Source organism: Cydia pomonella, chromosome 16 (assembly GCF_033807575.1).
Source record: "Cydia pomonella isolate Wapato2018A chromosome 16, ilCydPomo1, whole genome shotgun sequence".
Classification (NCBI taxonomy): Eukaryota; Metazoa; Arthropoda; class Insecta; order Lepidoptera; family Tortricidae; genus Cydia; species Cydia pomonella.
Genome location: NC_084718.1, coordinates 9,177,115 through 9,191,500, shown reverse-complemented (window position 1 = coordinate 9,191,500; position 14,386 = coordinate 9,177,115). Strand labels below are relative to the sequence as shown.

The 14,386-nt window shown below is 39.0% G+C and overlaps 1 protein-coding gene across 1 annotated transcript in view; it reads right to left on the bottom strand.

Annotated features, from left to right (window-relative positions):
• Positions 1-461: 461 nt before the first annotated feature.
• LOC133526103 (protein split ends) overlaps positions 462-14,386 on the bottom strand; it is a 219,622-nt gene continuing 205,697 nt past the window's right edge. The window contains 4 exon segments of the mRNA XM_061862566.1: positions 462-4,218; positions 8,954-9,112; positions 9,361-9,561; positions 13,893-14,050. Coding sequence (XP_061718550.1) covers positions 4,087-4,218; positions 8,954-9,112; positions 9,361-9,561; positions 13,893-14,050 — 650 coding nt within the window. The 3' untranslated portion in view covers positions 462-4,086.

Genomic DNA, 14,386 nt, shown 5'->3' with positions numbered 1-14,386 from the left:
GAGCTAATTCTAAAAACCCCAAACACCTCTGTATTGTCATGTCCACCTCTTGTCTCCATCATCAGATAAGCTCGATGGTACCATAATATTGAATGCATTGTCACCCGACTTACATATGTATGCAAATTTTCAGCTCAATCGGAAACCGGGAAGTGGATCAAATTTAACTTGCAAGATTTGATTACAAACAGACAACGGTCAGGTGAAAGTAAATAAAAGCTTGTAAAAAAAGACATGAATCTTGTTCCTGGAGTCCGCACAACTAGAAATTAATTGCAGACAGCGGCGCCAAATTTAAAGGAAAAACTACCGCTAGTTTTGCTGTAGGTACGCTATTTCGTCGTGCTTCGTATGAAACACTAGGTATAGTTAGAATCTTTTAAGATGACCGAATTAATTAAATGTTAGTGACATTCGGACACCTTAAAAAAATCCAACTTTTATAAAATAAAAACACTTCGTTTATGTAATATTTTTTTAATAGTATTGGTAGGTAGGAGGTACATAACACGCAGGATTCTGGGTTGTTTGGATAAAGGGAAGTAAGATACAATACTATTTTCAATATGTACAAAATATACAATTACTCCTAATTCCTAGCATTTTAAACCTATAATATAATTATGATCACAATATTTTTATATCCTTAGCTCTGCTATAATGAAAATCGATACGGGGCGGGAGCGGAGGCGTCTGGATGCGGCTGCTGCGATACAACAATCTTACTCTCTCACTTTCACTTTTGCTGCACGCTTGAGATCAAATGTTAATTTTACAAATATTTAAACTCTATATCTCACACAAGGGCGGCAGCCGCCGCCACAGGCCGCACGCCGCGAGCGGCCGCCGCCAGCGCCGCCGTCGGCTGCGCCGGCCGCTCGCCCACGGACTCGTCGACTAACGAAACCATATTATACTTCTCACATTACCATACATACTCGTACATTACTTAGTCTGCATTAGCTTACTGAACGACAATGTTAAACCGAACTATGAAAACGGTCGATCAGTGGAGCGTACTGAATTTAAGAAAGTATTAAATATTAATAATTGACATTTTTCAGTAGCATAAATGAAGGATGCAGTTATATATTGAGCACATTGAAATCTAGGGTAGTGTATATTATATAGGTACTCATCATCTGCGACAGATATTATGTTATTAAGATAACTACATCCTTGTTAAACAAGGAAAATGAGTAAATACCAATTTTACGATAATCAATAAATATTTTTTTCATAATTCTCATTTGTTACCTATCTCATAATTTTCAATATGAAGCCTAAATACTGTACCTAAGTTTTATGAAGACTTATTTACATTGATTTCCTTTATAAGGACTTCAAGTTGGAATAAATATAGAGTGTACATCATTGGGTGTCTGTATGCTAATAAAATTATATGTTTAAAATTAATGGACGAAGTGATGAGTTCGTTAGTGTTCCTCCTAGCTAATTCGAGAACTGTTTGCGACGGAAACATGACAAACAAATGTCGATCATACATTCTACAGTTTCATATCTTAAAAATAATATACATAATAGTATTTACCTGTGCTATTACTTTCTATTTTTATTACACATACAAAATTACCATACATAAAATATTTTGTACTTTAGACGCACGACTGCTCAGTCGAACCATTATCTAACTATACAATTTATGCGAGATACCGATGAGTTGTTACCATGAACTAAGGGGGCAGAAGGCGTAATGCGTGGAATTCGATTCGCTAGTATACCTACACAATGCAGACGAAACGTATGAGAAGTACAATATTGTTAGTTTTAGCAGTCAACACGTTACAAGTGAAACGGAAAAGAATCGGCTAAGAAGCATTATAGTAACCGCGGCGGTTTTGAACGTGATTGTTTGGAGCTGCGGTGACGTGATGGGAATGGCTCGCGACACATGTTACAGTGGCAGCAAGGCGACGACCGTAAGGGAGAGGGGCACCGACAAAAGAGCAGTTAATAACAATAATACATGATAGTCAACAAGATCTCAATAAAGTCACGTACTAAAATCATCTAGTCTCATAACAGTCCACATAGAAAAATACATATTCAAAAAGAAAAATAAACATCAAAAATTAAATTTAATTTAATCCATGTTATACCTCGATGTAAGAAATAATACATTCTTGAATTAATATATCATTTGTCACATCAAAACGAACGAAATATATAATTAGTAATTACAATCAGATTACCAGACTGGCGCGCAGGGATTTGCGCCTCCGATGCACAAGAAAAAGGATAATTCAAGACGAGCGGGGAATGCTGGCGCGTCAGGGCGGCCACAATGTTCGTCAAGCGGCCGCCACAACGTGTCAGGCGCCCCTCGCGGCGCTGCGGGCGCGCGGGTGAGGATAGCACGGCGAGGGCGTGCCGTGAGACCGGCCACAGTGTTCGTCAAGCGGCCGCCACAACGTGTCAGGCGCCCCTCGTGGCGCGCGGGTGAGGATAGCACGGCGAGGGCGTGCCGTGAGACCGGCCACAGTGTTCGTCAAGCGGCCGCCACAACGTGTCAGGCGCCCCTCGTGGCGCGCGGGTGAGGATAGCACGGCGAGGGCGTGCCGTGAGACCGGCCACAGTGTTCGTCAAGCGGCCGCCACAACGTGTCAGGCGCCCCTCGTGGCGCGCGGGTGAGGATAGCACGGCGAGGGCGTGCCGTGAGACCGGCCACAGTGTTCGTCAAGCGGCCGCCACAACGTGTCAGGCGCCCCTCGTGGCGCGCGGGTGAGGATAGCACGGCGAGGGCGTGCCGTGAGACCGGCCACAGTGTTCGTCAAGCGGCCGCCACAACGTGTCAGGCGCCCCTCGTGGCGCGCGGGTGAGGATAGCACGGCGAGGGCGTGCCGTGAGACCGGCCACAGTGTTCGTCAAGCGGCCGCCACAACATGTCAGGCGCCCCTCGTGGCGCGCGGGTGAGGATAGCACGGCGAGGGCGTGCCGTGAGACCGGCCACAGTGTTCGTCAAGCGGCCGCCACAACGTGTCAGGCGCCCCTCGTGGCGCGCGGGTGAGGATAGCACGGCGAGGGCGTGCCGTGAGACCGGCCACAGTGTTCGTCAAGCGGCCACCACAACGTGTCAGGCGCCCCTCGTGGCGCGGCGGTCTCACGGCGAGGGCGTGCCGATGCCGTGAGACCGCACGCACACCGTGATTTTTACTGTTCTTCATTTTCCATAAGACTACCTAAAGTCTACATTAAAAAGTCAAAATCACAGTTTATTTTCCATGTGTATTTCTATCCCTTACTTTTTTAATATACTTCTCGACTAACATTTTTACAAATAAACAGTATTTACTCGAATTATGAGTTTTCCTTTACCTACCGTTATCTAAGCGAATAAATCGAATTTTAGTACGAATAGATTCGGTATTTACAGAAATTAAGTTACTTTAAACCTAGTAGCTTAAAACAAAATAACAATATACACTAACAATAAAAAATGCTCGATAGATTGCCACTCATCTAACAGAACCCAAAACTAAAATATATTTTTATCAACCGACTTTTGCCATTTATTTATCTTATTTTTTATATAAATTTAAACTCCGAATAACGTCGATCCCAGTCGACCATAACAAAAGTAATTTACAAATAAGCTAATTCTTAAATCTAGCACTTAAATAAGTGACGGCGGCTAACCTATTTATGTGAGAGTTTGTTTATACAGGGCGAAGCCATCGCTGCGGCCCCGCCGTAACAATAAATAACGTTACATCACTACAACGAGAGTTCAGCTTCATAGAGGTATTAAGACTCAATTCCTACGAACATTTAACATTCCGTCCACTATTAAAAAGCTTCCACGTCGGTCTTTTAACGATCTCTACCAGGTCAGTCGCTAACTAAGATAAAAAATAAATTCAAGAAAGTTTCACAACCTGGCCGTATTTACAATGCGTTATTATTAATAGTCTAATCGGCGCGTTTTAAAGTTTCATTTCCGATTATAGGAGTCCGGTTTCGTCAACGGCAATCATCATATTCGGGATGCGACATGAATGCATCGCCGCGGACTTGCAGGGAGAAGGCACGAGGCGGCCGGAGACAGCGGCCAGTCGGCGCGGACACTCACGGCGCCGTGGCGATGACGATGAGCAGGTGCGCGATGTCGGCCACGCGGTGCATGAGGTCGGGCGCGATGCGGTTCAGGTTCTCGTTCGCGAAGTCGCACGACGGGAAGATGTGCACCGTGTACATAGCCTGTCACAAATGATGCATTATTTATTCCCGCTATGTAGCCGTTTTAGCGCGAAGCTTTAGCTCGATAGTAGAGATTTTATCGTGCACGAACTGGGTTATATTCCCTAAGAAGACCTATAAAATATTTCTTTAGGCGATTCGAATTTGTTAGCACCATATGTACTGTATAGTGCTTTTCTCAAACTTGCAATGAAATAATTTAAAAAAAAAAATTGGATACTGATGATGATTGTTTCATGTCCTAATGTGATAGGTTATTTAGTGCGTGGGGTACATTTTTCTTATCTTTTTCTTTTCTTTTTCTTTTCTTTTTCTTTTCTTTTTCTTTTCTTTTTCTTTTCTTTTTCTTTTCTTTTTCTTTTCTTTTTCTTTTCTTTTTCTTTTCTTTTTCTTTTCTTTTTCTTTTCTTTTTCTTTTCTTTTTCTTTCGTTTTTTTCTTTTTTGTGTTTTTTTATTATTACTTTGGGGTTACTGGCAGGGGAACGAGAATTTGATTATTTTTACGCTACGACGCACGGTTTAGGAGATACAGGCCTACAAAGATTTCTGCATGACTGAAAAAAAAACTTTCTGGGGCTGTATCTCCTAAACAGTGCGTCGTAGCGCAAAAATAATGAAATTTTTGTTCCTCTTTGAAACCCCTAAATAATATTTACACAAAAAAAGAAAAAAAACGCAAAAAAAAATGACAAAAAAACAGAAAAAAAGCATAATGGCTTAAATTTTGCTTATAGGTTTATTATGGTTGAATGCCAAGACGTGCCATAATTTGACGGTTAAAAACAAAAGAAGGTTACAGGCCTAGGTGTGGAAGGCTGTATGAAAATCCTTTTCATATCATCTTTACTCATCGCACCTGATATGTAGTATTTTCGGACCTAATTTGAAGTAAGTCACGTCAACATTTCATTACAAGTCAAATAACTCAGAAAATCATGTCATAAAATGATTTTTCTTAGGAAGATTTCTTTGAATTGGCGTGTAGCCTTTTTTAAGACATGATTTACCGAGTTATTTGATCTTAACAGATTAAACATTAAAGGTAGGGTACTAATTCCTGGCGTAATAAAAATAATTGTAGCTTAGCGTTTTTTCTTAAAAATGAGATCGATAACTTGAAAAATTATAACGCCTGCAAAAGTGTAATAGCAAGCAAAATATAAATGAGTAAAACTTGGAAACCACAAATAAAATGGCTCATATTATAATTGAATATGACGGTACAAAAAAGGTACAAAAATTTGGCTTTTATAAAATTTATCAATAACCACGGGAATATAGCGTAATAAAGTACACCCGCCATTCTGACTGTCAGGATGGCGAGTGTACTGTTTTTAGGGTTCCGTAGCCAAATGGCAAAAAACGGAACCCTTATAGATTCGTCATGTCCGTCTGTCTGTCCGATTATGTCACCGCCACTTTTTTCCGAAACTATAAGGGCTATACTGTTCAAACTTGGTAAGTAGATGTATTCTATGAACCGCATTAGGATTTTTACACAAAAATAGAAAAAAGCAATAAATTTTGGGGGTTCCCCATACTTAGAACTGAAACTCAAAAAATCTTTTTTCATCAAACCCATACGTGTGGGGTATCTATGGATAGGTCTTTAAAAATGATATTGAGGTTTCTAATATAATTTTTTTCTAAACTGAATAGTTTGCGCGAAAGACACTTCCAAAGTGGTAAAATGTGTGTCCCCCCCCCCCCCCCCCTAACTTCTAAAATAACAGAATGAAAAATCTAATAAAAATATATGATATACATTGCCATGCAAACTTCCACCGAAAATTGGTTTGAACGAGATCGAGTAAGTAGTTTTTTTTAATACCTCACAAAATTAAAAAAAAAATCTTTTCATCAAACCTATACGTGTGGGGTATCTATGGATAGGTCTTCAAAAATGATATTTAGGTTTCTAATATCATTTTTTTCTAAACTGAATAGTTTGCGCGAGAGACACTTCCAAAGTGAAAAAAATTGTGTCCCCCCTCTGTAACTTCTAAAATAACAGAATGAAAAATCTAAAAAAATATATGATATACATTAACATGCAACCTTCCACCGAAAATTGGTTTGAACGAGATCTAGTAAGTAGTTTTTTTAATAAGTCATATTTTTTTTTTTTTTTTCATCAAACCCATACGTGTGGGGTATCTACGGATAGGTCTTCAAAAATGATATTGAGGTTTCTAATATAATTTTTTTCTAAACTGAATAGTTTGCGCGAGAGACACTTCCAAAATGGTAAAATGTGTGTCCAAAGTGGTAAAATGTTGAACGAGATCTAGTAAGTTGATTTTTTTTAATACGTCTTAAATGGTACGGAACCCTTCATGCGCGAGTCCGACTCGCACTTGGCCGCTTTTTTTGGTAATAACTTTAAGTACCGTGAGGTACAATTTTTTTTTAAGGAGGTACTAAGAAAGAAATGGTATGGTTTTCATTTAATTTTATTTAGGTACACCCGCCATTCTGACTCTCACCAAGCTTCAGTAGCTACGCGTTATACAAAAAGCGGCCAAGTGCGAGTCGGGCTCGCCCATGAAGGGTACCGTACCATTTATGACGTATTAAAAAAAACTGCGTACTCGATCTCGTTCAAACCAATTTTCGGTGGAAATTTGCATGGTAATGTAAATCATATATTTTTTTTAGATTTCTCAGTCTGTTATTTTAGAAGTTACGGGGGGGGGGGGACACATTTTTTCACTTTGGAAGTGTCTCTCGCGCAAACTATTCAGTTTAGAAAAAAATGATATTAGAAACCTAAATATCATTTTTGAAGACCTATCCATAGATAACCCACACGTATGGGTTTGAAGAAATTATTTTTTTTATTTTTATGACGTATTTAATAAAAACTACTTACTAGATCTCGTTCAAACCAATTTTCGGTGGAAAATTGCATGGCAATGTATATCATATATTTTTTTTAGATTATTCATTCTGTTATTTTAGAAGTTACGGGAAACCTCAATATCATTTTTAAAGACCTATCCATAGATACCCCACACGTATGGGTTTGATGAAAAAAGATTTTTTGAGTTGAACTCCCAAAATTTATTGTTTTTTTTTTCTATTTTTGTGTAAAAATCTTAATGCGGTTCATAGAATACATCTACTTACCAAGTTTGAACAGTATAGCTCTTATAGTTTCGGAAAAAAGTGGCTGTGACATAATCGGACAGACAGACGGACATGACGAATATATAAAGGTTCCGTTTTTTGCCATTTGGCTACGGAACCCTAAAAATTGCTCGGATGAAAGTTTGCATCTTACGAAATTCAGGGGCCAACCCGGTATCCCCTTCGAGGGTATTGGAATGAGTATTTCGTAAGGCTTTGCTTATCAAAGCCGTTGCTAACTAAAACCCTTTAAGCTGGGTTTTTAAGCGCTTCATAATACGGGTAAGCTAATACACATTCGATACCCGTTCCTTAACGATCTCTTGAAGGGGTATCGATTATAAATTATAACGCTTATTCAATTTTCATCTTTCTCTTCGTAAAAATAGAATCAAATATTGCTTATTTATGTTTAATGTGAAGGACTGGGTGTCTAGCGCGTTGACAGCACAGATGTCATATTTCTTTCACCTCAGCAGTTCGAACAAACCTACTTTTGTCACTCCAGGGAGTGTGGAAAGTGCGACTTTCCTCACTCCAGGGAGTGAGACAAAGTAGCTTTTTAATTTAGTGAAAGCCATACTGAGGTGAAAAGTTGTATGTGTCACACGAGAGCAAAGTTATTTTACATCTAGTGTTTTTGAGTCCCTCGCTACGCTCAAGATTCTAACTTAGAATCACGAGCTAAAAAAACTAACTTTCCTCTCTTGTTGCACAAATAACTATTTTAATTAGGAAGGGGATACCCTTTAATTTTAGCAGTATCTCTGAAAGGGAAGCCCCTTCCTAGAGCTAAGTCAAATCAACGGGTAAGCAATTCAAAGGGAAAGCCAATCGTTGGGACTATTTGATAAACGACTAAGCCATTTATTGGCTTTTTCATCACACTTGCTCTAAAAAGACCTTGCCACTGTATTTAAGAATTATTTCGCTTAAAATTTAGTTTTTTCTTCGCAAGTGTGATGAAAAACATTGTGTGTAACTCCGGGGGTAAGAATAGTTACTCGAGTCTTTAATAATATATAGACTCTCGTACAATAAATTTTCCACTTACCCCCCTCGTTGCGCAATGTACTATTTTTCTGGGAAGGGGTGGAAGGGTCTCTGACGAGATAACACCAATATACCAAACATTGTACTCCTACAGCAAATGCTGGCCGAATAGTGTACAGTTGTGTGCAATATAATAGCAGTACATAAGAAAATGTAAATTAAGGTAAAACTATAACTTTAGATCAATAATATTGTATCTTTTTATATAATTATTCTGCATTACTTGATATTGTTTCAAAATTAACTATAACCTTTACTTAAATGATATTGGAAGTAAAAAAAATAAATATGAAAATCGGCTGTTTTTACTAAGTTGCGGAAATTCCTATAAAAACGTAAAACCCAACGAAAAAAATACAATTGTGTACTATAATTGTAATTTAGAATCTTTCCTATTATTTCCAATCAAAGCTTTACGTCTAAACCCAAGTCATCCAGAAAAGAATAAACTTTTCTATAAGACGATCTTCGTCGCAGAGCTATTATATTGCACACTGTACGTCGGGCACAAGCCCGATGCCATCAGTCGGTGGGCGACTGATGGCGGACGTACCTGATGGTGTCCGGGCGGCGCCACGTTGACGATGCCGGCGGCCTGCTTGCGCTGCAGGTAGGTGATGAAGCCGGCGCTGAGGTTGGTGGACTGCTGCAGCACGTCCATGTGGTCGCGCCCGCACGGTAGCGCCAGGAGAATGCAATGCTCGTTTTCCATCTGTAATACGTACTTTTGTAAGGAAAATCTATATGATAAAAATAGTTACAATTAATAGTTATAATTTACTTAAGGAAATAAGTCATCTTAAACAGTATATTTTTCTGCTGATCAAAACATTCATTTTTTGCAGACAGTTAAATTATACCCGTTTACTTATCTTTTGTTTTAAACTGAAATAGTTAGATTGAGTCGGCTGCATAGTTTGGAGCCTGCACCTATAGTTGAAATATTCAGTAGTGACGAACCTTCATCTTGCGATGCACCTGGTCGAGCTGCGCGGGCTCGAGGCGCATGCGCTGCGCGATGCGCAGCGGCGGCGTGGAGCCGTCCGTGTGGCGCGGCAGCGTGTCGCCCGCCACGTCCATGCAGCCGCCCACGAAGTGCATCTGCACCGCCGCCGAGTCGTTCTTCAGCGCCAGCAGGCCCTGCCACATCACCGGGTAGCGCTGCCGGGAACAAAGAACACGTCAATCAGTAAAAGAGTAAGGAGTGGAAGGGATCGTTCCACAAATTCGCAGTATCTGCGATGCTGTGACGCCCATTGGTCTTTTAAGTCAGTGGCCTAGCTAGCAGATGTCACTCCACATTGTGTCGCAAACTCGTTGAAAAATAACTAATGAAGACTAGGCCAGTAGATGTGTCAAGAAGAAATGTTTCATAAATTTTGCATGTTTAAATTTTTAAGAAATTAAAAGAAGAAGAAGAAGTTTATATTTATACCAATTATTTTTTATTCGGGTGATTGTTACCATTATATCGTGTTACAAATGCATTTTCGTTATTAAATTATCATTTAATAGCTTATGATAGTTATGATAATAAATAAAGAGTACAAAAAATGCGCGCAGAACGCAATGCCATTGGTCTAAACGTCACGTGACGTCACTCGTTAGACAGATTTGTTGTTTTGTTCTGCGTCGCACAAATTTTGAAAGAAATCTAGTATAAAAATGTATTTTCGTCGCGATTTAGCAATTCCAAATAGTTATATCTCAAACATCGGTTATTGTACTTATTGTCGACTAATTCTAGATAAACACTTGGTTGAGTTTAATACACTTATTATTTAAATTTGTACGTACTTACAACACGTCGATCAAAAGCTACACACTAGTTTGCAGTTAGTAATACGAAATTACAGATGTTTTGACATTATTGTAGGTTTATAGATGCATGTATTATTGTAGATGCCAATCACCAGTAAAACTTCAGTTAATTTATTCTTAGTCATTTCAATTCCGAAACAATAAATCCCAGTATTTACCCATAGATTTCTATAGATCCGCTGTCTGTTTTTTTAAATTTTGGGTGTGCAAAAGTATCATATTTTATTCGTTATTTAGGTCTCCTAGAACACATTAGTATGCACGTTTGGGGGCATTTTTTTTTAGTTGAGCGCTTGAATGTCATCAATAATCTAAAATTGGAGATAAAAGAAAAAAAAAAAACAAAAAAGTCGTCTGATCCTCGAGGTCCCCGAAGCTCAAACTTTAAGACGCGCAAATAGGGATCCGAGAAATTGTAGTTGGCAAATTTGATTACTGTCACTATTGTTTGAAACCCACTAAAGACCTAAAATCTGCATTTGCAATCACATTATTTAGCGCTAAAAAGTTTTCTTCCATTAATTTTAGTAACTTTGTATTACATAGCACTCGTGTTCTAATTATGGATTTACTGATGTCTATTTTATTGAAATCTGCTTAATAGTTTAGGCACTAGAAGAAAAAATATGATTTAAAATTCGGAGTCATCGCAAGGCGGTTGGTTTAATTTTTTTGTAATAAAACAAGTGTAAACAAGTTGTGAAGGGTAAGAGGATTCTACCGATACGTCATATTAAAAAATCTGTCCAGTATCCTTAGCTACAGGATGTACTGAATCATCAGTACTTAAACCCATAACCCTACTTTCTGGTTAAGTCGCAGCCGAGTAAAATGTTAATATTGGGGTAGATCACGTACAAATGTATAGTTAAAAGTGAAATTCATATTCCTCCGAGTTTCCTATCGAGAGAATGTCCCCTGGGCGTGTATAAGCGTTAAACTTAGATTCAGCAAGTATCTTATATAACAAGTGTATTTTTTCCGCAAAGTTGTCGAGGACTTTTTTGTGTAGAATTTAATAAGCTTTAATGTTGCCTGACACTATATTTTCATGATTATAATTTAGAGTAAAACTAGAATTTCTCCTGGACGGTACACATTTTCCAAGATGGCTGCGATTCCTCGAGGTCCCCAAACGTCAAATGGTGTGGGCATGAAAAAGGGGCCTTTAATTTATATACATACCAAATTTCATGGCTGTTCCAGAGATTTCGAGGTTGGTCCTAATCCGATTGTGCTAGCGGGCTAGTCCAACACTCAAAAAAAAACCAATGTAGGTGCGCTCTCCGATAACACGCCTTTGTTCCGCATATCGAGGACACATTTTAGACTGGTTCTGTAGCGTTCGACTCGCCGGCACTCAGTAACCGTAGAGGGACAACACAAGAAATCGCAAATAATTTTTCCATTTGTTCATTTTAAATCTTATTTCAATTACCATAGGAGTTGTAATTCAATAACCGGTTAAAGTAACCGGACCATTTTTTGCAGTTAGTGGCACGCGCGGTTTTAGTTAACAATAGACAAAGGATTTGCCGCTCGGGGCCAGCTACAAATCTAACGACTATACGTGTGGACGCTAGATGAGATTGACGCCAATTTCTTTTCTGATCAAATTGGTAATTTGATCATCCCGTCTGGATGGGCTTTTTGCATATTATATAAACCGGCAAATTGCATATTATCTATAAAATTAATTTTTAAACAGTTTTGTGCCAAGGGGTTTAACTAAAGATTATGCGGTTCTATATTGTGTAAAATTCGTAAATACCTACTTAATAATAATAATAAACCTTTTTAATAAAATTTTTTTTTAATAGTTGAAACTATGAAGAGTATGTATATGAATATTTGATGTTTTATTTAGTCCCGTTCGGGTAAAGGTCTCCTCCAAATTTTTCCAGACACTTCGGTCTTTGGCTATCTCTGTCCAGTTTGTACCGGCTACTTGAGATATCTCATCTGCCCACCGTTCTTTTGGCCTTCCTTGTTTTCTCTTGCCTACTGGACCTTTTCAAGTTGTCGCTTTTAGTGTCCATCTTTTGTCAGAGTAGCGAGCTATGTGGCCTGCCCACTTCCATTTGAGGCGTTTAGCATGTTGTAAAGCGTCTATAACATTTGTTTTATTTCTAATATCAATGTTTCTTTTCTTGTCTTTAAGTTTGATGTTAAGGATGCTCTGCTTCATAGCTCGTTGACAAATTTGAATTTTATGTTTTGTTTCTTCATTGTATATACAGGTTTGGCTTGCATAGGCAACTTGTTCCATAAAAGGGTGATTCTTCGGTCCAGCCCTGGAGACTCCGGTCCTGGGCAGCTTGGGTAACCTCCTCCCACCCCATCCCCAATACACCCAACTCTTGCTCCACGGAACAGCGCCAAGTAGATTTAGGGCGACTATGTTTCCGTTTTCCGGGCATTTTCTAGGTCAGGGCCACCTTGGATAGGTGGGTGTCGGGCTTCCTGAGGATATGCCCCATCCAATGCCATTTGCGCGTTCAATCAATCAATAAAGGTGTCTTTTTACTATTAGTAATAATTTTTGTTTTGGAAGCATTAAGTCTTAGTCCAATATTGTTGCTAGCGGTGCTCAGTTCTTGTATCATATCTTTTAGTTGTTGTATATTGTGTTAAATACCTACTAAGTGAACTTAACAACTTTACATTAATGAATGAAAATGATATACAGGCTTCACACTGTAGGTACTTCCAAAGCTTATGACCCAGCTCAAAAGGTAAGAAGTAATTTGTTACCAGATCGATTGAAATCTACAAACAAAATTGGTGTACTCTTGTATACTTCGATTTAATTTTTATTAGAAAAAATATTCAGTGCTATTGTACATTGTGAGCTGCATTTTTAATTTGTTAGTATACTGTGGCAAAAGATAATGCCTATAGAATGGTTTATCAGTTCCAATTTAAGAAATTAACCATGCAGTTCATACTTATTTAATTAAGTTTATATTTAAGGATAATAAAACGAATAATTAGTGTCGAGTAGCTGAAATACACGAACAACATTAGTAACAAACGTCAGTCGCGTCCAACGAAGGACGTTATCAGCTCTGTGGAATTCGCGCCAAAAATTATTAGCGTTTCTATCACTCAACCTTTTTTCAACATTTAAATATTTTTATTTTTTCTGGTGTTCAACCGATATAAATATTGATTTAAAAAAATGAAAAAAAGATCATGCACGAGACTAATTATCAGAATAATATAAAATCGGATGCAGTGTGTTCGGGATGCGCGTATTGCGCGTTGGCGGTGATGTTAAAACTTCCGGAGTGTAATAGCAAAATGTTTATTGTATTACAATGTTAAGTAAGTTATTACAATGCCTCAAGGGCCTATTTTATATATAAGCTAGTTATAGTAATCATCTGTATATATCCATTATGTATATTGTTATTGTAAATAAAAACGTCCAAGTAAGTTAATCATAGAAATGTTATGTTTGTAACAATGGTAAGTGTTAAGCTAATGTTGGGCGAATGCACCCGGTCGCAATGGTCCCAAAAAGTACACTATAGGTAAGTTTATTGTAAATGATTGAGGCAATGTGTCTTTTGCTGACTAAACGCACACGCCGCACGAGGCTCAAAACGTGTTAAGGTGCATTGCAGCGAACAGAGTGTGTGTAGTGTAGTGTAGTAGTTTGTACATACCCTGAGCAGCATCTGCAGCGAGTCGGCCTCGCGCGGCACCTGGCTGGCGATGGGCGGGCCGGGCGGCGGCGGCAGCGCGCCGGCCAGCCGCGCCACGCCCACGCCGCCGCCTCCGCCGTGCGCCGGCGGCGGCGAGCGCCCGCAGCCCACGGCGTACACTGGAAACATTCATATAGTATGGATGGATTCACAATCAGCCGATATAAATGGCCCCACAAAAGTCATTCTCGAACGGCTTGAACATTACTTTTGCTCTCAGTCTCGTTTTGGGCGACGGTGATCTTGTGAAATAATGCGCTTGTAATAGCAAAACAGCAAGAAAAAAAGTATGGCATACATTTGTTTCAGTGGGTTCTATTGATATTTTAACAGAACTATTGTGAATCGGTAGTAATTTCACGGCATTCAATAATTCAAGGTTCATTCATTCAGGTGCAAGTTGGAACTCGACCGCAGACGACAACTGCAGATAAGTTTGTTTTATTTGAAAGAAG